Source organism: Pleuronectes platessa, chromosome 13 (assembly GCF_947347685.1).
Source record: "Pleuronectes platessa chromosome 13, fPlePla1.1, whole genome shotgun sequence".
NCBI lineage: Eukaryota > Metazoa > Chordata > Actinopteri > Pleuronectiformes > Pleuronectidae > Pleuronectes > Pleuronectes platessa.
Window position 1 is genome coordinate 7,640,688 of NC_070638.1, and position 19,915 is coordinate 7,660,602.

General features: G+C 43.2%; 2 protein-coding genes across 3 annotated transcripts; one reads left to right on the forward strand and one right to left on the reverse strand.

Annotated features, from left to right (window-relative positions):
* Positions 1-7,203: 7,203 nt before the first annotated feature.
* Positions 7,204-13,359, forward strand: c1ql3b (complement component 1, q subcomponent-like 3b). Of its 2 annotated transcripts, XM_053438979.1 has the most exons (3): positions 7,204-7,415; positions 7,518-12,373; positions 12,687-13,359. In XM_053438979.1, exons 2-3 carry the CDS (start codon positions 11,753-11,755, stop codon positions 12,864-12,866), a joined length of 801 nt encoding a protein of 266 aa, XP_053294954.1. In that variant the 5' UTR covers positions 7,204-7,415; positions 7,518-11,752; the 3' UTR covers positions 12,867-13,359. The 2 variants fall into 2 exon arrangements, with proteins under 2 accessions (XP_053294954.1, XP_053294953.1); XM_053438978.1 differs by having other exon boundaries at positions 7,204-12,373.
* On the reverse strand, positions 13,334-19,824 carry pter (phosphotriesterase related). Its single transcript, XM_053438977.1, has 5 exons — positions 19,693-19,824; positions 17,677-18,143; positions 16,691-16,956; positions 16,116-16,256; positions 13,334-14,871 (listed from the first exon to the last, which is right to left on the reverse strand). The coding sequence occupies exons 2-5, from the start codon at positions 18,106-18,108 to the stop codon at positions 14,661-14,663; spliced, it is 1,050 nt and encodes a 349-aa protein (XP_053294952.1). The 5' UTR covers positions 18,109-18,143; positions 19,693-19,824; the 3' UTR covers positions 13,334-14,660.
* Between the last annotated feature and the right edge of the window lie 91 nt (positions 19,825-19,915).

Below are 19,915 nucleotides of genomic sequence, written 5' to 3' on the forward strand. Positions count from 1 at the left end.
TTTCAATTGAAAAATGACACACAGGTAGTAACTGCTCCAGTCGTACTCTATCTTCTATGACTAGTAGCTTGTGTGAAATGAGTCTTGTAATCCTTTAGTCTTAAATGTGCTTCTGTTTCTCAACATTTATTTTTTATTTCTAATATATTTGTGGATCAAGGAATGATTATCTTTTAATATTTAATCCATAAAATATGTTTTAGTTATTACAATAGTTAAGGGTGTTGCAGTGTAGCCCTAAAAAAAAAAACAGCCATTAATAACTAAATATATTGGTTTTGGAATTTTGAAATTTGAATCGGAAATATCTAACAGCAGCACATTTCTAGTTGCTGCTGTTAGATATTTTCTCTGGACATTTTTATAAAAAAACGCATAACTGCTATGCTATGTGAGGACTCCCTGCAGCAGATGCTAATGGCAAAATACAGCCTAGTTGTTTCTATGTGCATAAAATCCATCAAAAGTTTAAATCATTCCCTCACTTTTCACTATCAGATCTTTTTGGGGGATAAACTTTCATTCCCAGACAGCTCAGAAGCAGAAGCTGGTGCAATTAGAGATTCCCATTTCATGTAAATCAATGTGCTCATGTAATCTATATAATTGATTATGTTGATGTGTTGTTCCAGTGACACACAAATATTGAGTGGCGCAGCTTTAAAATGAAGCAAATTCAATGTGTCATTATTCTGTAATTATCATCCGCCGCCACAGGGGTCACTGTTCAGCAAGTCAACACGTTCACTTTAATGAAGCCAATTCACGAGATCCACTAGTGTCACGAGAGTGTGGTAATTTAGTGGTAGTTATGTGTTAAGGGATCTAAACGGATTATTAGCTAAATGATGCAGACAACTTCCAGTTCGGTGATAAAGACTGAGGTTGCTCCTCAGGCGTCACAGATCTGTGCGAGGGGACGTGAGCTGTCGGCTTTAACCGTCACTTCGAATAATGATATTGTTCAGCTTAATTCCAGACCAAACGACTGGAAGTGTAGATACGACGGCTGTCTTATTGTATCTATTAATCTGTCATCTATTTTATTGCCTTGCGTGCACTTTCCAAGCAAGCCGGGATGATGAATGGTACTGCAGGTTGTGTGTGTGTGTGTCCTGTGTCAGGCACAGGGACTGAAAGACTATGTAGAGAGAGTGTTAAAGTGAAGCTTGTAGTTTGAAGGGGTTTTCTGCTCTTCCTCTCCACTCCACAGTAGCTGTCAGCTTTAATTATCTTTGACAAAGGGGCCTCCTGAATCCTAATTACACTGAGCTTTGTCTTTCCTGGAACCCCTCACCATTCACTCCAGCAGCATGACGTGCTCACACACGTTCCAGTCCTCTGCACCCTAATTTAATTGGGTGCGTTTGCATTTTTTTCCCTCATCTCCTGACATCTTTTGGGAATCAAAGGTCATCATTAGTTCGGGCGAGGATGTAGGGCGTCAGGGAGACAGTCATGCATCACACATCAGCGCTGTCGTGTGGCTCTCTTGGTTGTGACAATGACCAGTCTTCATTCGCTGTGTGTACAGTCTCATATCGGGAGATTGGTATGATGGACTGGGGCATGTTACTGAGACTGGCAGTTGTGAACTGACAATCATATTGTGTTTGATATTCTGTGTGGGTGCTCGGTTTTAGCTGCTTCAAGTCTTGTAACTTGAGCCTGGAAATGAAGGGTGATTCCACAAATGTCACGTCAATGGAATTTGAAATATGAACTCTTACTTGGTTATTTTCACCAAACAATGTCAAAAAGGTATTTAGGATTAAAAGTGATACCCAAAATCAACACAATCAAGTGATTGACACAAAACAAAAGTTAATTACAATCGTGATCGATAATTACTCTGTAAAATTGAGTCAAATCCAATTTCATCTCTCCTTTTAGCTCTACTTTTGGTCTCCACCAACACCTGAGGGAAGCTCTGGCTCCCTAGTGGCTATATGCTTCACCAGCGAGTTGGCACCTTCGTTATTTTGTTTTGGATTCGTTGTTTGCTGTCGGTTTTCAGGGCCTGCCATTTCTGCAAATCAAAATTAACTTCAACAACCCTGTTTATTAACACGTGACCTTGTCATCTGACTTAATGTTACATTGATCGGAGCAGAATTAACAAAGATATAAAGTCTGTCGGCTTTAGCAATGTTTTCCACATGTTACTGGCCAAAAGTGTCTTTACAATTTAACAAACTGAAAATCAAATGGAACTTAAGCGATAGAATCCAGATGTGTTACAGTTGGTAGCACAGCAGGGGGGGATTTTTTTTCTCCATCTATTATCTTTACCGTTTATCATTTGGAGCTGGTGGGGGGGTTGGCGCCAATTCCATCTGACAGGAGGCAAAGTACAAATTCAAAGCAATTTAATTTGTCCCTGGAGGGCAATTCTAAATCAGGTAGGTAGGTTCACACTGGACAGTTCATCAGTCCATCACAGAGCCGATAGAAACAGACAAAAACAGACGTTCAACCCTCACATTCAATTAATCTCTGGTGGAGCCCAGAAAAAAGCCAGCAGACACAGGGAAACCATGTAAAATGTTATTTCTGCGAGGCAACAATCTTTATTTTTTTTTAAAGTTAGATACACAAAACTCTATTTCTGTCTTTGTCCTGCGTGCTATCATCATGCTGCATTTAAAATGTGCTGCACACAGAACTGATGCGTTGAGTCAGATGAATCCTCAGTAGCTCCAATCAGCCACCGTATTGTTTCCCTCTAGGTGCGAGAGGTGGCTCCTGCTCAACATTGTGCTGAACTCTGTTGTTGTAATCACCGTGTTGAACACAATGATTTGCGTGTAGTTGTGCAATTGTGAATCCGAGTTCGGTTGCTTCTGAATGTGAGCCTGATTTGTAAAGTAGAGTGAAGTTATTTTCTATGTTTGAAAAAGAAAAAGAAAAACTTGTCTCATGTCTTTCTGATAAATGTAAAGCTACAGCCTACGGCCGGAAGCATTTGGCTTAGGTTAGGATAAACATTTAAAACAGCAGGAAAAAGCTGAGCACACAACTCAACAAAATGTATAACACAGCTCCAGTCATTTTTACACATTTAAATGTTGAATTACATCTTTAATACCATTCTCCTATGTCTGTCCCATGTAAGGGCTGCTAACTTAGCTTAGCACAAAGACCGACCGGCTTTGACTAAAGATAAGAAATCCATTTACCTTGTAATGTCTTTTAGAAATGAAATAAGAAAATCTCTAAAAGTGTCAAGTTATTCCTTTAATACGATAAAACGTGTGGGCACATTGTGTACATATTGTCTATCTGTTATTTATTTGATTAATCCAATCGGAAACTATTATTTGTTACTCATCTAGTGATTATAGAGGAATATTATACAACAACATAACTCACTTGAACATATAATAAAAGGTTTATTGTCTGTTGTAAGTTTATTGTCAGGCCCTTTGCTGATTCAGAAAAAGAAAATCGTTCAATGGGGTCGAACCGTTTTTCCTGCAGTATTAACTCTTTGAAAATGGAGCTTGAGGTTATACTTTAACCTTGTTATTTCTCTATTTATGTTACCACTTCAACTTGCTCGAAAGGCGTTCACATTTAAAATGACACACTCACGTTAGTAAATGGAGAAGGGCAGATTCGGGGGGGAAAAAAGTACAAGAAGAGAAAACAGTGAGAAGGGGAGGGGAGGGGGGGGTGTGATGATACAGAGATTGGGTGATAAATCTTGTTCTGATCAGGTTTCTCTGGTGCCCTCACACCTCAGTCTCTTTCTTGGGGTAATTAATCAATCCCAGACTGGAGGCATTGATCGGCCTCTTGTGGCCCTCTGTATGTTTACACTCCTCGATTGTATTTGCCACTAAGCCCCTCGCTGCCGCTCAATCTCATCGGCAGAAAATGTGACACTCCGCCCTCTGATGCCATCAGCGAAACAGTGCATCGATTGACATCTCGATGAAAATCAATCTACTTATTTTTTTTCTTCTGTTGTTGTTTTTGCACGGGGGATTTGGTTTTGTTATAATCCTTTGTTGTAATCCTGTATTCCAGTTTTATTGCGAGCAATCAAAACGCTCCTGGACTGAAGGGCCAGGAATTTCTCCGGAGACAGTCACACACAGGCCTACAGGTAAATGCCGACAAGGCTTTACGGAAAAACGCATTTCCTAGTTTCATTTATACATATACTTAGAAAAGATACATATAATTTTATTTATGTAACAATTTTATTTACACCCCTTTAATGCATTTTGTTTTTCAGCCACGGAAATCCCCAGATTCCTCCCTGGCCCAGCAGTGGAACGGTAATACCCTTCACAACATAAAATAGTGATATGACCATGACAAATCTAACAAGTGAATGTGGAAACTCCTTTATATCTTTTTTTATTAAACTACTCATTTAGCTGAATCAACCCTTGTTATATATTATTATTATTTCTGATTAATAAATACATTTAAATATGTTTTATATGTCAAACCATCAGTACTGCTATAATTGTCAAATAAATGGAGTAGAGTAGTGAAAAAGTGCAATTATAGAAATAAACAAGTATCTCTACTCGGTTGTATTTAAGTGCAGCACGTGAGAAATGGGTCTCAGTCGTTTTCAGTCGCATTTATTTCACCCAGTAAAAAGCATTTCTCAAAACCATTCATACAAACAGCACCACACAGTGGATCACATGCAAAATCCCATAACTTGTTAAAAATCCTTAGTTGGTCTCTCAAATGTAAATATTAATGCCGAAGTGAACATGAGAGTTTGTGTCTCATTGATTACCAACAAAATAAAACACAATTATCCGATATGAACAATGACAAAGTTTCTGATGACAGCAATTGAACATGCCCATTAGTGTGTGTGGGAGATTAAGGATGTTTGAACCTCACTCTGTTGACAGAACATGTCATTGTGATACATTGAGGAGAAAAAGACCAGACGGTTTCATACAGCAGTGAGTTTAACAAAGGGAAAGAAAAATGCTAAATTAGAAATGTAAATAAAGGAAAAACCCCTGAGGCAGAACTGCACACGCAGCTCGGTGTGGGGATTTAAAGGGCCGTCTCTCTACACCTTAATGGATATTTTCCCAGAAGACCAGCACAGACAGAATCTTTTGGGCTTATCCAGCCTCGGCAGTCGTCTGCTGTGATGTCCCCGCACGTCGGATCCGTGGCAGACAGCGGAGCTTGTCCGAGAATGAGGCTGGTGACCGTAAACCTTCCACCTCTATGGACCCGCTACGGGTTAAAGCGTGGGGAGTAAGGTGGGAAGAGCCATCAGCATCGATTGCCCCCGATGGTGTTTGAGTGATGGGAGCTCACATTATCTTTACTCTGACCCCTCCCATCATCAAGAATGAGATCATTTGTCGAGGTTGTTCCCGGAGTAGGGGTCGCGACCCCCTGGAGGGTGACAAGGGGATTTCGAGCATTCAAATACAATAGTCAGTATCTTAATTCAGGTGTAATTGTTCCAAAAGCAGAAAAATACCATTTTGATTTAAAATGCAAATAGTCGTCAACCGTCGGATTTCCTTTGTCTCCATTTGACTGCAGAGGTGATGAGGAGCCACAGCATCAGTTGCAGCAGGTCAGTTTACAGAACCACAGCAACGTGGACCAATGGGAATATTCGTGAACCAGCTCAAATAAAAACCCTTTGGGATAGTGGGGGTCACATGTCTCTGGCGGGATTATTTGGGGTTCACTGTTGTATGACCCAACGAGGCCAATGCACAGGCTGGAACCTTGACCACATGCCTCCTCTTTTGGTCACGTTGAAGGTGCATGTTGGACCATGTGAGATGGTTTGACTTATTCAACTTCCTTCCTTTTTTTTTGCCACAGTGGTTCAAGTTAAACTAAACTCACCACTGACGTTTTTCAGTCTGACAGACGTCGGCAACAAGTGCATCTCAAGTCCTTTCTTCCGACCTGTTATAGCTCCAGACCAGTAGTTATTTGGTCGAGAGGCTGAAACTCGCGTCACATCTTGACGTGTTACCTGATTGGCCTCTTATTCCAAGTCTGGGAAAACAGCGTGAAAGCTTTGGCGGAAACTTTAACTGAGTCATAAATAAACTGACTTTTGTCTGAGGAAATACTTCAAGCATCTTCCAACAGAGAAATAAACGTTGCTGCACAAGAAATGATGGGAATTAAACATAATTGGACTAAAACGCAGAAAACAGAATTGTTTGTATTTTAAAATGTACGGTGAGGGGGGGATTGTGATTGCCTCCTCCATCTTAAATACAGTGCAGGACCAGCTTTGAGTGGGTGATGTGGTAACCAACCAGTTACTGACTGTTCTGCGTGGAATGAAGAAGAAGAAGAAGAAGAAGAAGAAATTAACAGTAAATGGCTTTGTATTTATAAATCGCTTTTCTTGATGACCACTTTGTTATTCTATTGGGCGGCATTCAGGGTTCAGCATCTTGCCCAAGGACACTTTGGCATGCAGATGGGTCAGACTGGGGATCGAACTGCCGACTTTCAGATTGGAGAACGACCACTCTACCCCTCAGCCACAGTGAAATACTTTTTTTTTTTTAAAGCACTTGCATCCTATCCTCGCTGATGTTGTATCCGCTCAAACACACACACACACACGCGCCCGGGTTGTCGGCGGTCACGTACTATTTTTCTGTTTATATCCGCGCCCGGTAATGAGGGCTCCATTCCCTCCGCTTCCCATTCACCGCGCAGATCTGTTTGACAAACCTGTCTCCACTTTGATTGTCATAACCGTGATTGAACCCTGCTCAGCCACCCAGGTCAGGCCGCGCACGTGTCATCCATATTTCATGCGGCATCACCCCCGCACTGACAAAAGGGGGGGATTTTTTTGAGGGGGGGGGGGCCGTGAATTGAAATCACGCCTCATATTTCATTAGACACTCCGGAAAGCCTCGCGCTCTGTGGTCAGATGGGCCGCAATGTTTTATTCATGTCCTCTGAACATCTGCTTGTCCGGGTGTCAGAAACCATCAGGCTCCCCCCGGACTGCTGCCTGACTGGCTGTAAATGAACTCCCGAAGTCGAGACTGAAAACAACCTGTCAGAGCTCCTCACACCACCAGAGGAATCCTTCAGCAGGGGCCGAGGAGGTGAGCTGAGTAACTCACATCTTGTGCTGATGGGAGAGGGCGATGACCGTCCACTTTGGACACGCACAAGATGGAGGGCGGTGGGGGAGGGGGAGTTCTCTTCTTAACAGAAATATGAAAATGTGTGCTCTCTGATACCGTGGACGATCTCTCTAACACAACTTGTGTTTCTCCTCCCCGCGGCTTCTCGGTGGAGTTTGACACCGCTGCTCAGTCCGTCTCCTGGTCGACGAGTTCCCCTGAGTCACCAGAGGCTCGTGCCAACTGGAGGGAAAGAGCCTGACCGCTAACAAGTGTTCACTGACTCATAGCACCACAGTATGTCCCTCTGTGTGTGTGAGTGTGTGTGAGTGTGTGTGTGTCTCTACATACTATTCTATTATATACTATTCTATTTCTCACTTTGCACCCATCCCACAGAAAACGTGTTCTTCTTCCAAAAGATCATGTACTTCGGCTGTAACAAAGATACGTGTAAAAGATAAAAGTACCAAGAGGAAAATAAATCGATAAGAATGAAAAAGTGTTTTCTGTCTTTAGGGGAACTTATAAAAATAATTTACAATATTTCTGAAATCCTGTGATTCAGAAATCCCCCAGACATTTTCTCGGAGGGGCTGCACGCGAGAACGCAGATGCCTGAACCGGTGGCTCCGAACATGTTACCAGTCCCCAAGTAAAATGTCAGGGAAATTCACAGCGTGCGTGTGGGTGAGTTGATGACACACAACAGACACACAACCAAAAAAAAAACAACCAAAAGAATATAGATATATGAGGATGAAAAAGCGGAGCCTTACACACAAAAAGACACTAATTAAGATGTCAGGTATAAACGAGATTTGAAAGCTTTCGTTGATGAGGTCCCATGCCACTAACGATTGATACAGGAATTGATGCCTCCTGCGTTTTCTACCAGGACACCCCCGCTCGCCAGGATGTTCAGGATATTTTTCCTGTTGTTGTTTCCGTGTGTCTTAGATGGACAATGTCTAGCTGCGTTCTTCATCTATGAAAGTGTCCTTTGTGAGGTTGTGTCTGAAAACTGCTTCTGCCTGCTGTTTGGTAACGTACAGTGAGTTTCTAGAGCAGCCAACAGGCTTCAGCAGACGATTATCTTCAGAAACGCCAAGAGACAAAACCAGATCAACGAGCTGAAAGATTCTAAAAGGCTTCATAGAGCTGTCCGATCACTTTACCAATTAGGGCCGATGAAAGGTCATAGGATGTTATTTAACTCCTCCTTTCCCCAACAATAACAAAGACAAAAGCTAAATAGGGAACAAGAGACAACGATCCCTGACACTGCTTGACGCTTTGTTTGTTTGCGTCACACGGATGATTGGTCCTAAATTTCCTGGTAAACGCAGGCATCGCGTCTGCCTCTCTCTCATCTGGATTCTATTCAAAGAGGCATCTCAGACAAAGACACTGAATAGTCTTCATTCAAAAAATGTAATCATTTCTTGTCTCTGTCTCCTGGGAAACTCAGGGGCTTGAAGAAGAAAGAGAAAATCTCGGTCACAGTGCCATAACAGTACACACACTTAAATATAATCACACTCCGACCTGTAAATTGCTCGAAACATGAATAGACTGCGCCCTGCTAACGCGTCACAGAGACGTTCTGTCCTTGATCAGGCTCGGTAGCTTAATGGTGCCCCGGTAATGTTACAAATATCCGTCCTCAGGTTTGAGTCTGTCTGTTTTCCATCGAATGTACACGTCTTAACCTTCCCCTCCCTTGTTGGACAATTGGCTTGTACATTGAATCCCCATTAAGATTTATAGAGGTGTCTCTGCCCCTCCAGCCTCCGTACGACAAATCAATAAAATAAATAAAAAGATCAAATCAAATCTGAGCTCCGTCCATTGATTCTTTGGAGAATGTGTCATTTCCACCAACTTGACAGCTGATGATGAAACAGACGTCTTAACCTTGATCATTTGTAGGAACGTGTGTATATCATTATTTGTCTTGCTTATATCCTCGTGTGATGAGCCGTTCGGTCAGTGACATGAAGGAAAACACATTATGATACAGCTGTATGATGAACGTTTGAAATGTTAGGTTTCTCTCTTTATGCCCTGCTAATTAATATGTGTCTTGTTCGAATGGGATTTATTGATTAAAATGTTAATTAATGATCAAATATAACTAAACTTTGTGATAAGCCAGATAAAATCAATTAACACAGATTTGTGGCTATGAAACGGTTGATTTGAATGTTTATTAAAGGTTCAGTGTGTAGGATTTAGGTGAAATGGTTCTATTGGCCGAAATTGAATACAAAAAAAACCTAGTGATGTTTTCAGAAATGTGTTTTCATCTAAAGGAGAATGTCCCCTCTATGTTTAAATACTTTATATTTACATCGTAAGCGGGTCCTCTCTACGGAGGCCGCCATCTGAAGGCTTCCACAGGTTCTCTCTCATGTTTGGATGGGGAGGGTAAGTGGAGGGGTATTCAACTGCAACGTGCAACTTCACCACTAGATGTCACTAAATTCTACACACCGAACCTTTAAGATTAAATATTCTGGAGAAGAACGCTGCCATTTTAAAGCCAGAGTACCAAAAAAAAAAGGGAAATTAGACTTAAGCAAACATCAGTGAGAACCTAAAATGGGAGAAACCATGTTTAAGACAAATGTATTTGACGTGTTCTTTGACTCTTAGCTTGGCCCATATAACATGTTAACGTGGAGGAGGGACTATTGACCTATACTGCAGCCAGCCACCAGGGGGCGATCAAGATGCTTAGGCTTCACTTTTCGGGAGCTGTCATTGCGTCCATCTTAATTTTTAGTCTTATCTGTATTGGAATGATGTGAAAAACTAGTTCCCTACTTGGAAACTAATCTTGGAAGGTGGACGACGTTGCTGACGTCTTCAGTTATAAACCAATCCCCACACTTTCTTTATAACCAGCTTGAAATAGCAGCTTCTTATGTCAACTCATCAAATGTTGCACGTTTGATTACCTGCAAACTGTGAACGTCTCTAACAAGCACCTAACAGCAGACTTTTGAGCCAATACACACGCTTCTGATTCAAGTCTTTAATTATTTATTTGCCTTCACATCTGTTTATTTTCCTTTGCTCTTATATGTAAACGAAAGATGTGTCAAGGTGTTGTGTAGCTCACTCAACACATTTAGGTTAATATTCACGTTTTTCCAAGATTGCGAAGCACGTGAACACAAAGTCGGGACAACGACGGTCACATAAATGCTCAGTGTAGTACACAACAAAACACTTGTGATAGAATAGAAATCCTTAATATTTGTTGTCAAATTATACTTCTTTTGTTATAATTAAAGTCCTTTTAACTAAATCTTTTCAACTGTTCCACCAGTTCTGTCTGGAACTTTTTTTAGTCCTGCATGATTCAACAAAACGCCTCGTTCCATTTGAACCTCCATAGCATCTCATTCACTCTGCAATCAGCCCCCCCCCCTCCTCTTGTCCTCCTCCCAAACAAAACAAGACCATCCGTGTTTTTCCTTCCTGTTCATCTATCTCTCCACCTGTGCCATCGACACAGAGTGACAGCCTCTGCATTCATGAGCATATCATCATCTGCCCTCCTCCCCGCCAATTAGCCTTTCATCGCTCAAGCCACCGTGGGTTTTATCTGAACAAGACATTTGCTTTAAATTTAAAAAAAATCAATACGGACTCTTTGGATTGTTCCAACAAATCAATTAATATTTATTCAATCCACTTATTACAATATTACAACCCACAATTGATATATTTTTGTAACCTACAGCTAATGATGGTAGATTCCCTCAGGTAATTAAGTGGTCTCATCCTATTTCCCTCTAAATGCCTCAGCATTCAGTCATCTCATCTCTGTGTGAAGTCATCCTTCACTGCCAGCTCCTAGTGACTCCCCCCTTCCTCTCAGTGGCTCTATAGATTTTCTCCAAATGATAAATTGGACACAAGGAGCCACTAAGGTGTGACCAGGTGCCAAAGGAGTATAGCTTTTTCTCCTAATGGGCTTAATTATGCTCAAGACCTTTAAGATCTGTTTGGATAACTGCTAATAACCTTTTGGGGGATGTGGTCTTAGGAAAAGTAATATACAGCGTTAAAAGCCCTGTTCAAATGAAGATGTCGCTTCCTCCAACACATACATACAATAACAGTTTCGTTTGGAAGCTTGAAAGTTGCATCGATGTTGGTATGTGGCTCACTTTCTCTCGTTTGATTAAAGAAATGCACGGTTTCTAACCCATCCATCACCTCCACCCCTCCCCTCTCTCCCCAAACACTGAAACGGGTAACGCTTAATTTCGAGCCCACTCTCTCCCGTGGCACCGAGGCGAGCAGAAACTTGTGCAGCTGACTTTGTGCTGCACGATCCCTCCGAGCCGATTGTTTGTTTTGCTCCTCGCAGCAAGTCTTTTTTCTGTCGTGTTTCTTTGCGGTGACAGAGTGGAGATGAACCAGTTGGACGGATGTTGTAGCGCGTAAAAATTGTGGATGGTTACTTTTGCGCATCAACATTTCAAGGAGTATTTTGTCTCCAGAAGTTGCAGCGCAGCACAAGAACGAGTCCGATTCTTCTCTCTGCAAACATACCGCCCGCAAGCAGGCTGGAAGACCACCGACTCCGGAGAACGCCGCGATTCCGCAGAGCGCAGATGATCGCAACTGGTGTTTGTGGCGTCGCGCTGGTGCTGGTGTTGGTGGTTCTGATCCCCGTCGTGGTGAACTCCGCCGGGAGCCCTGCCCGGTACGAGATGCTCGGATCATGTCAAATGGTGTGCGACTCCCACGGGACCGCAGCCACGGCCACGGTCAAAACGACCAACCCGATCAAAGACAACCGCCTGGTCCAGTCGCTTCCGACGTTCGTCCAAGGTCCTCAAGGAGAGCCGGGGCGCTCCGGGAGGATGGGTCCCAGGGGTCCGGTCGGCGAGCCCGGACCACCGGGACCTGCTGGTCAGCCCGGGGAAAGAGGGGTACCGGGCCCGCCGGGTCCACCCGGAGACCCCGGAGCAAATGGCCCCAACGGTGCCATCAGTGCTGCCACTTACAACACAGTGCCAAAGATAGCATTTTACGCAGGACTGAAGAAGCAGCATGAGGGATATGAAGTGCTGAAATTCGACGACGTTGTCACAAACCTGGGGAACCACTACGATCCATCTTCAGGAAAATTCACCTGCTCAATACCGGGGATTTACTTCTTTGTTTACCATGTGCTGATGCGAGGCGGGGATGGAACCAGCATGTGGGCTGACCTCTGTAAAAACAACCAGGTAGGACACTTGATGGTATAATTATGTAGTCCAACAAAAACTTAGATTAATTAAAATGTAGTTTTGTATAATAATAATAACATTTTCAAACAGTTTCCACAAATTTAGAATTTCCGCATTTTTACGCACAACTTTAACGCACGGTTGTACAGAGAAAGCATTTTACATAAGAGTGCAGTGTGAAAAGAGTTGTTTGAGGACTGAAACGAAATGAACAGATCTGTCATCAGTCCCCAGACCTCCCACAATTGAGCTGTTAGTCTTCAAAATAAAGACACGTTTCATCACAGCACATGGCCCATTTGTCTTCCAGGTGAGAGCCAGCGCCATCGCCCAGGACGCCGACCAGAACTACGACTACGCCAGCAACAGCGTTGTCCTGCACCTGGAGCCCGGGGACGAGATTTACATTAAACTGGACGGCGGGAAGGCGCACGGGGGCAACAACAACAAGTACAGCACGTTCTCCGGCTTCATGTTGTACGCTGATTGAAACATGGAGACGCCGCGCGGTGGGAGGGCATCCACTCTGCACATAGCTTTTTGCTTCATTGCTCAGTCTCGGTTCAATGTCGGTTGGATTATTAGAGACAGAGCTCACCATTTCCATATTGCAAAACGACCCAAGGATGAAGTGGAGGAAGGCATGCGGAGAAAATAAAAAAAAGAGTAAAGGACTGTACTTAGCAATAGTGACGCTCTCCCAGTGTAATCACAGGATAGGGAGAGTGAATCTTAATTTGTACATTGTTGAAAATGTTCCCTTGTCAGACTGATTTGCGCACTTTGAATGAACTCTCGCTTTACAACTTCAGTTTGCTGACATGTCAAACATACTGTAGCTGCCGTGGTAACACATACTGAGTGACTGTAGTTTAAAAGCTCAATGTATTGGCCTCTTTAGCATTGAATTGTAGATGCTAAAATGATACTCACATAATCACCACTCTGTTCTCAGCGTTGTTAGTCCCACGTGTGTGCTTTATTCTTTCAAAAAACAAATATGTGATAGTTGTTGCATTTTGGGTGAAAATGTCTAAAGCTGTAGTGATGCATGAATATAACGATTTAACATTTGAAACTCTTGAAGCAGCATCGGGCACACTTGGGAGAAGTTGAAATCTGTAAAGGGCCATTCTGATGTTCACATTGAAGCACTGTTCTCAAAAATAATCAGCGCCACTCATTTTTCTTGTCTGTCTCGATGTGACAGCTGGTTGGGGCGGGGGGGGGGGGGGGGGTCTGGTAGTTAGTCACCATCACAAAAAAGTGGACAGTCGCTCGGACAGAAACGTTTCCTCCAGCTCGACAACATTCATCGATCTGCCCGCGGATTGTCAAACCCCTCCAGATAACACTGTCGGCCCCAATGTTAAATGTATTGTAAAATGAAATCCTCCGGCTCACTTTGTAATCCCCCTCGGAAGATTAATCAAAAGTTATAACAGGGTTTTTTTTTCTCCTATACGTGCACAGTCAGCTGTTGCGATCACGCCATTGATCATGTGGCGAAGTCACCCTGCGAGGCCACCTGTTTCCAGGTGAGAGGAGAACATGTCCTTCATCTGGGCCTGCCAGACACTCAGCCTCCCATAGACAGCCAGACACCCACTGAGGGGCGACAGGACAACTCATCTAACACGAGGCACATTGTGTCGAGAGCCGAGCAGCATACTGATTACCGACGCGCTCATTATTTACCTCCCGTAAAGCGTGTTTGCAGAAATGTCACTAACAAATACAAAGAAAGCAGCTACGGCGCCGTCACGGAAAACCAAGAGATGAATTAGCACCGTGCGTGTGAGCACCGCTGTCGACATCACCTCCAGAAAAATAGAGAAAATGTGTCTTAGACTGAATTCACATTCCTGCAGAAAGAAAGAAAAAAAAACCTGCATCGATGGGACCAAAACATAACGCTGCTAATTAGAAGCACTGTCTGATATTCAATTTGCTTAGAAAGTGCACAATGTATAATCACAATATAAAATGAAGTTCTACTTAAAAAGCGTGTCTATAAAAAGTGAAACAACAGCCTCTACTTATCTTTTACAAAGCGATGAAACATTTTGCTTTGCTATGAAATTTGGAAACGTGAACATTAAATACATGTGAACTGTGAATTTATTGGTTTGGGCTCAAAGTCACATTTAGGAATCACTTTGAACTGTGATTATTGTTGAGTTATGTTGCTAATATGCTTTTTGGGGTGTTCGGCCATCAGCGGGAGATAAAATAATCGCTACATGAAAACTCCTGTCTCGCGTCTCTTCTTTTGACTTGGGCTTCATTTGAAGGTCAGCCAGCGTTTGGGGTTGCCGATGAGAATCTTGTCCACCTGCTGCTGCGAGATGCCCCTCCTCAGCATCTTCGGCACAATGCTGTTCAGGATGTGAGAGTAGCCGTGGCCGCCGTACTTGGTCAGGCGGTTCTTGGTGTGGATGTCGTGGGCGACCAGGATCTTGTCCTCGTAGCCCTCCTTCACCAGGAACGCCAAGCTGAGCGCGACACAAAGACACCGGTGAATAACCGGGGGGGGGGGGGGCCTTGAACGAAAACCACCACTGACAATTTAAGGCTTAAGAATTCACGGTTGTTGAATTGCCAATCAACCTTCATGCATTGTTAAACCCGTCTTTTTTTTAGAGTGCCAACAAACATCTGGACTGAATGTGAATATCACAGGGATCGTGTATCTCATGTGTTACCCTCCCGTTGACACCCTTCTCCCCCCGCTGAGGTGGCAGATAAGTGTCTCACAGCTTTTATGAAACCCCCCCCCCCAACTAAAAAAAACTGGGACACACTCTTCTCTCCAGAGGGAGTGAAACACAAAACTGGCATTTTAGTCCGAATAAAATATTAACGATGTGGATTCTAGCTCCAAATACAAGACAAAAAGACAACGAGATACGTGGAATAAAAAGGAGGAGACGAGGGCACAGTCGTGTTTTCACTGTAGACGTATTGAAGACCTCGCTCAGAGCTGGTTTTAACTTCCATCCTGAGGGATACGATCAGAGATGGTCTTCACTAAGTTCAGATCTAAAGGCCCCTCAGTGCGTCCTGAGATCTGATCACTGAGATCTCATTAGAAGGTGGAGAAATGTATTTTAATGCTTTCAAGTCATCATATGTTGATTTGTTTGTGGCCACAATATCAAAAAGGATCAGTTCATAATGATCGGCACTTCTCTTAAATTCTCTCTTTCTCTCTCTTGCTCGCTCGCGCCGACACACTCAAACACAAAGACAGTGACATTGGACGCATCTGTAAACTCAGACAGTCTTCTGTAACACAACTGAAGTGTGTGTGTGTGCATTTGCACAGAGAGCGGGGGAAGTGATAGCTGATCACAAGTTGTCACAGGAGACACATTTTAATAACAGGTGTGAACAGACGAAATTTAAAGCCATGGTTCATCCAAAAAGGAAAGTTCAGTCATCATCTATTCACCACTGGGCCGATGGAGGTGGTGGGTGAAGTGTTTGAGTTCCACAAAACACTTCTGGAGGTTCAGGGGTAAACAGTGTCGCAGCCAAATCCAAGAAAATGCCTCCACACTGCTCCTGTGGTGTCAGACTATCACTTTAACGCTGACCACTGGAGATCGGATCTTTCGAGACAGATGTTAAAACCAGGTCTGAACAGGGCTGAGATCCGATGTAAAATATATGTATGTATATTAATAATATAATCACAGTAATAATCTCCCTGAAAACACAAGATTACAATACTCACGTCTTCACCCTCTGACTGTCGCTGGGCATGTCCAGCTCCAGGTCGTACGGGTAGTTCAGCATCTCCGTTCCAAACAGGTCGTACTCCAGGTAACTCCCCAGTTTAGCGAACTCCAGCAGTTCACCCTCATCAAATATAGTCCTGCGGGAAAAGAACAGAAAGAGGATTAAGTCAAAGAGCTAAATCCTTTATAAAAAGTATTTTTGCATTTTCTTATATGAGGGTAAAAGTTTCCTGCTCAATGCAGCTTCTGTAACTTTAATGAGCAGCGACCATGAGAAGAGAGCAGAAATAGCAGATCTAAGAAAAATGTTAAAGATTAGTTAGTTTGATTTCTTTGCAACGTGCTCGGTCAAATTTCCTTCGACAATATGTTATGAGACAAACGGGGAGAAAGTGCAAATTAGCAGGTTATGAAATGGATTCCAGAATAAAGTTCAGTGTTAAAAATCCTGTGTTTGCACTTCAAATGATATTTCCACCTGTTTCGCTGACACAAAGACACCAATAATATCCAATCAAACATTTATTCCAGTTTGCTGACTCAGCACTGCCTGTTCTCGGGGACTTCCTACCTGTCCAGGTGAGACATGACAGTTTTGCCGATGTCACCGCCGGCCTCCTGCAGAATCCGGACGACTTCGGCCGGGGCGGCGGGATTCCTGCCGGGATGAATGATGACCGGGCACCCGAGCTGAGCCTGAGCGTGAGCCGTGGCCATCAGCACCTTCTTCTCGCTCTCGGTGATTGGCCAGCCGGTGCCGATCTCTCCGATCACACCGCAGCGGATGTCCGTCCCGTCGGCGCCGTGAAGCACCTCCCCGACGATGATGTCCGTGAGCTGAGGTGCAGGAGATCAGGAGTTAGATGAGGAAGGAAAACGCTGATCTTTAGACGAGCACCTCACAAAGGTTATAAAATGACTAGAGCCTTATCAATATCGCAGTCAGAGCGGTATTTCTTATTACAGATATTAAATATGCAGCATATATAGAAATAGTTAAAATAATTAGAATCATGCCAAATATAGAGAAAATAAGCTTTTTACCGAATTTAGCTACTAGCTCATTTGTCGTCCGTGTAAACTATTAACTAACCCAGATTTACGTGAAATATTAGAGCTTTTCACTGAGATTCTGAACTCCAAGGTAGAAGGCGATATTTCTACATCGGAACATTTCACTTCATGTAATCGTCTCCAAGAATTCTTTATCGGTCAGGTTCTAAAAATCTTTCTTATCTGATTTCTCTCTTCTGTCTCTATAAAATGTTATAAGGACATGAAGGGAGCACAGAGACTAAGAAAATGGACGCTGGACAGCAATCCAAAAGAGAAGCCAATTCATCTAGATCGCCCTCTGGTGGATGGCTCCAGTGTAGGTCATTAATTCCACCTCCTCCACAAGAGTAGATGGGACATGGATCAAAGTAAAAAGTCACTTTAAATAATTTGTTCTCCAATGTTGGTGAATCAATGGTCATTTTGCTAAACATGTGTGTAGGTGGGAGCGGAATCGAACCGTCCTCTGTAACACTCTCTCTCTCTCAGACTGAACCACACCTTCTCCACGCTCATTGCCCTCGTGGCCTCAGAGTGGGTGCAGTCAACGTAGTACCCCGCTCCCGCAATGACGTGCACCCCGGTGTCTTTGGCCAGCTGCCGGAGGGTGGGCAGGTCCCGGTCGATGCCCGTGGTGGTGTTCTCCACTATGGTGCCCCCGCCGGCCTTCCTGTACGCCAGCAGCTCGTCCCGCACGGCGCCGGTCTCCTGCATCAGGAGCAGGTTCTCGTGGCAGCTGTAGGGGTTCTGCCTCAGCCAGTGCATGTGCTGCATCTGGAACGGGTTCTCCGCCACCGCCTCGTCGCCCGGGGGGGGAGGGAAGTAGCAGCACCCGAAGGTCATGGTCAGGTGCTCGTGGGTCATGGTGCGGCCCAGCTGGTCCGGTTCCAGCAGACCCAGGACAGACTGGACTTTCCCCGACAGCTCAGACATGGTTCTCCGATCAGGGGTCAGGGTTCCACCACAGCCTGAAAGAGACACAGGTCATTGATTCAGTAACAGCTCAGACAAACACAGTGTTCCTTCTCCTTTGAGAAATCATTTTCCAGGACAAACCTTAAAAAACTCTGTGCTCATCCTACCTGGTTAAACTGCAATGAAGATTTTATAGTCAATGTTTTGCATAAAATGAATCTGAATATGCATTATCATTGTTCACAAGTGGTTTATGTATAAGTTTGAATGATTTACTGAACTGGTGTTATTATTTAACACATTGCCGGTCGTCTATTTCAGAAGTCTGTTACGCAATCGACACCATCATTAGACCGAGTCCACAACTTTTCAAAATCAAAAGTTTGATAATTCCACTCGGTGTAAAGCAATAAATCAACAAAAAAAACATAAAACATTGTGCTTTTACTTTGAAGACAACTTGCTAAAGAGGAAGTGATTGTATGAATGTTCGAAATCATTAAAATAATCAAATTTTGCGATTTTGACCCGAGCTTTGACCCAGTTGTCGAGCGCTACTGTAGATTATCTGTGGACCTAGAATAATTTTGATTATATTGAAAAAAATTTGACACTGCCCTATCTCGGTCCTTTAACAATCAACATGTGTGAAGCCAATAAGATGAACGGATGTTGAGATCCGTGTTCCACAAGGACACAGACAAATGTTTGTGGAGTTAGCAGATGGAGGGTTCATGTTAGTCACAGGTGATGTCTCAGTCAGGTTAAACACAGGCTTATCTGCAGGTCGCTCATATGAACTTCAAAATTGGTAACAAGATGACTTTGCTCTACCTCTGTTACAATTTATAATATGGTAAATATCACTGTACACTATGCATTACTGTCAAAGCTTTAATAGGTTAATTTGTATTTGGTTGTAATAGCCGCTCGTTACAGGAGCATTGCAGGAGAGAGTAGATCTATCATGACTGGATTTTAACCATCTATATTTATTTTATTTATTTAAAGCATGTGTTGTTTTGTTGCTCAGAACTTTCTTTGTGTTGAAAAGGGATCTATAAATAAAGTTATCACTTAAGTGAGTTGAATTTCAAACCAGTTTACACACTTCACTTTAGGTCGGTGATTTAAGTCAGGGGCTAAAGTAGAATTTAAATAATTATATTTAAATAAAATCCAGAATAATGAAGATGATTTCCAGGATATTGTGTAATTTTAACCGATCTGAGGTAAAGTGTCAGCAGCTCAACAACAGGAGTGTGACTTTGTTTTTAAACATAGTTCTTACAACTCATTGACCAGCCTGACGTCACAGGGCTGCACTCTGACCTTTGGACCTCACTGCACCAAGTCCTGGTTTGAACCTGTGTCGAACTAAAGTCTCAATTCATCTGATCACTTCCTTGTTTTTTGCTTTATTTTAATAAATATGTGCAACTTCTGCAGCACAGACGCAAACTAACGACTGAGATCAACACACACAACAGACACAACAGACACAACAGACAACCCGTTACAATCCGACGATAGAAGATAAAGTCAGATCTGCAACATGAGGGGGGTTTATCCACTGGGCACCTGAGAAGAATCTGAACTGACCTTATTTCAGTTTAACAGTCAGTGGTTCGCAGTGATCTTCTCTTCTTCTGCAGCTGTCACCTGCAAAAAGCTGATCCGCTAGAAGTCTGGCTTCATCTTCTTCTTCGTCTCGTCTCTGACCTTCCTGCCGACTGCACACGACTGCCCCCTACAGACTGGAGGTGAGTCTGCAGTTCATATCCAGACTGATTCTGATGATAACTGAAAATAATAATAATTACTG

Coding starts and splice junctions, on each gene's coding strand:
- c1ql3b (XM_053438978.1), top strand. CDS start 11,753: ATGATCGCAACTGGTGTTTGTGGCGTCGCGCTGGTGCTGGTGTTGGTG. Junction 12,374..12,686: donor ACCTCTGTAAAAACAACCAG/GTAGGACACTTG, acceptor TTTGTCTTCCAG/GTGAGAGCCAGCGCCATCGC.
- pter (XM_053438977.1), bottom strand. CDS start 18,108: ATGTCTGAGCTGTCGGGGAAAGTCCAGTCTGTCCTGGGTCTGCTGGAA. Junction 16,957..17,676: donor GGGCAATGAGCGTGGAGAAG/GTGTGGTTCAGT, acceptor CCTGCACCTCAG/CTCACGGACATCATCGTCGG. Junction 14,872..16,115: donor GACAGTCAGAGGGTGAAGAC/GTGAGTATTGTA, acceptor TGTCGCGCTCAG/CTTGGCGTTCCTGGTGAAGG.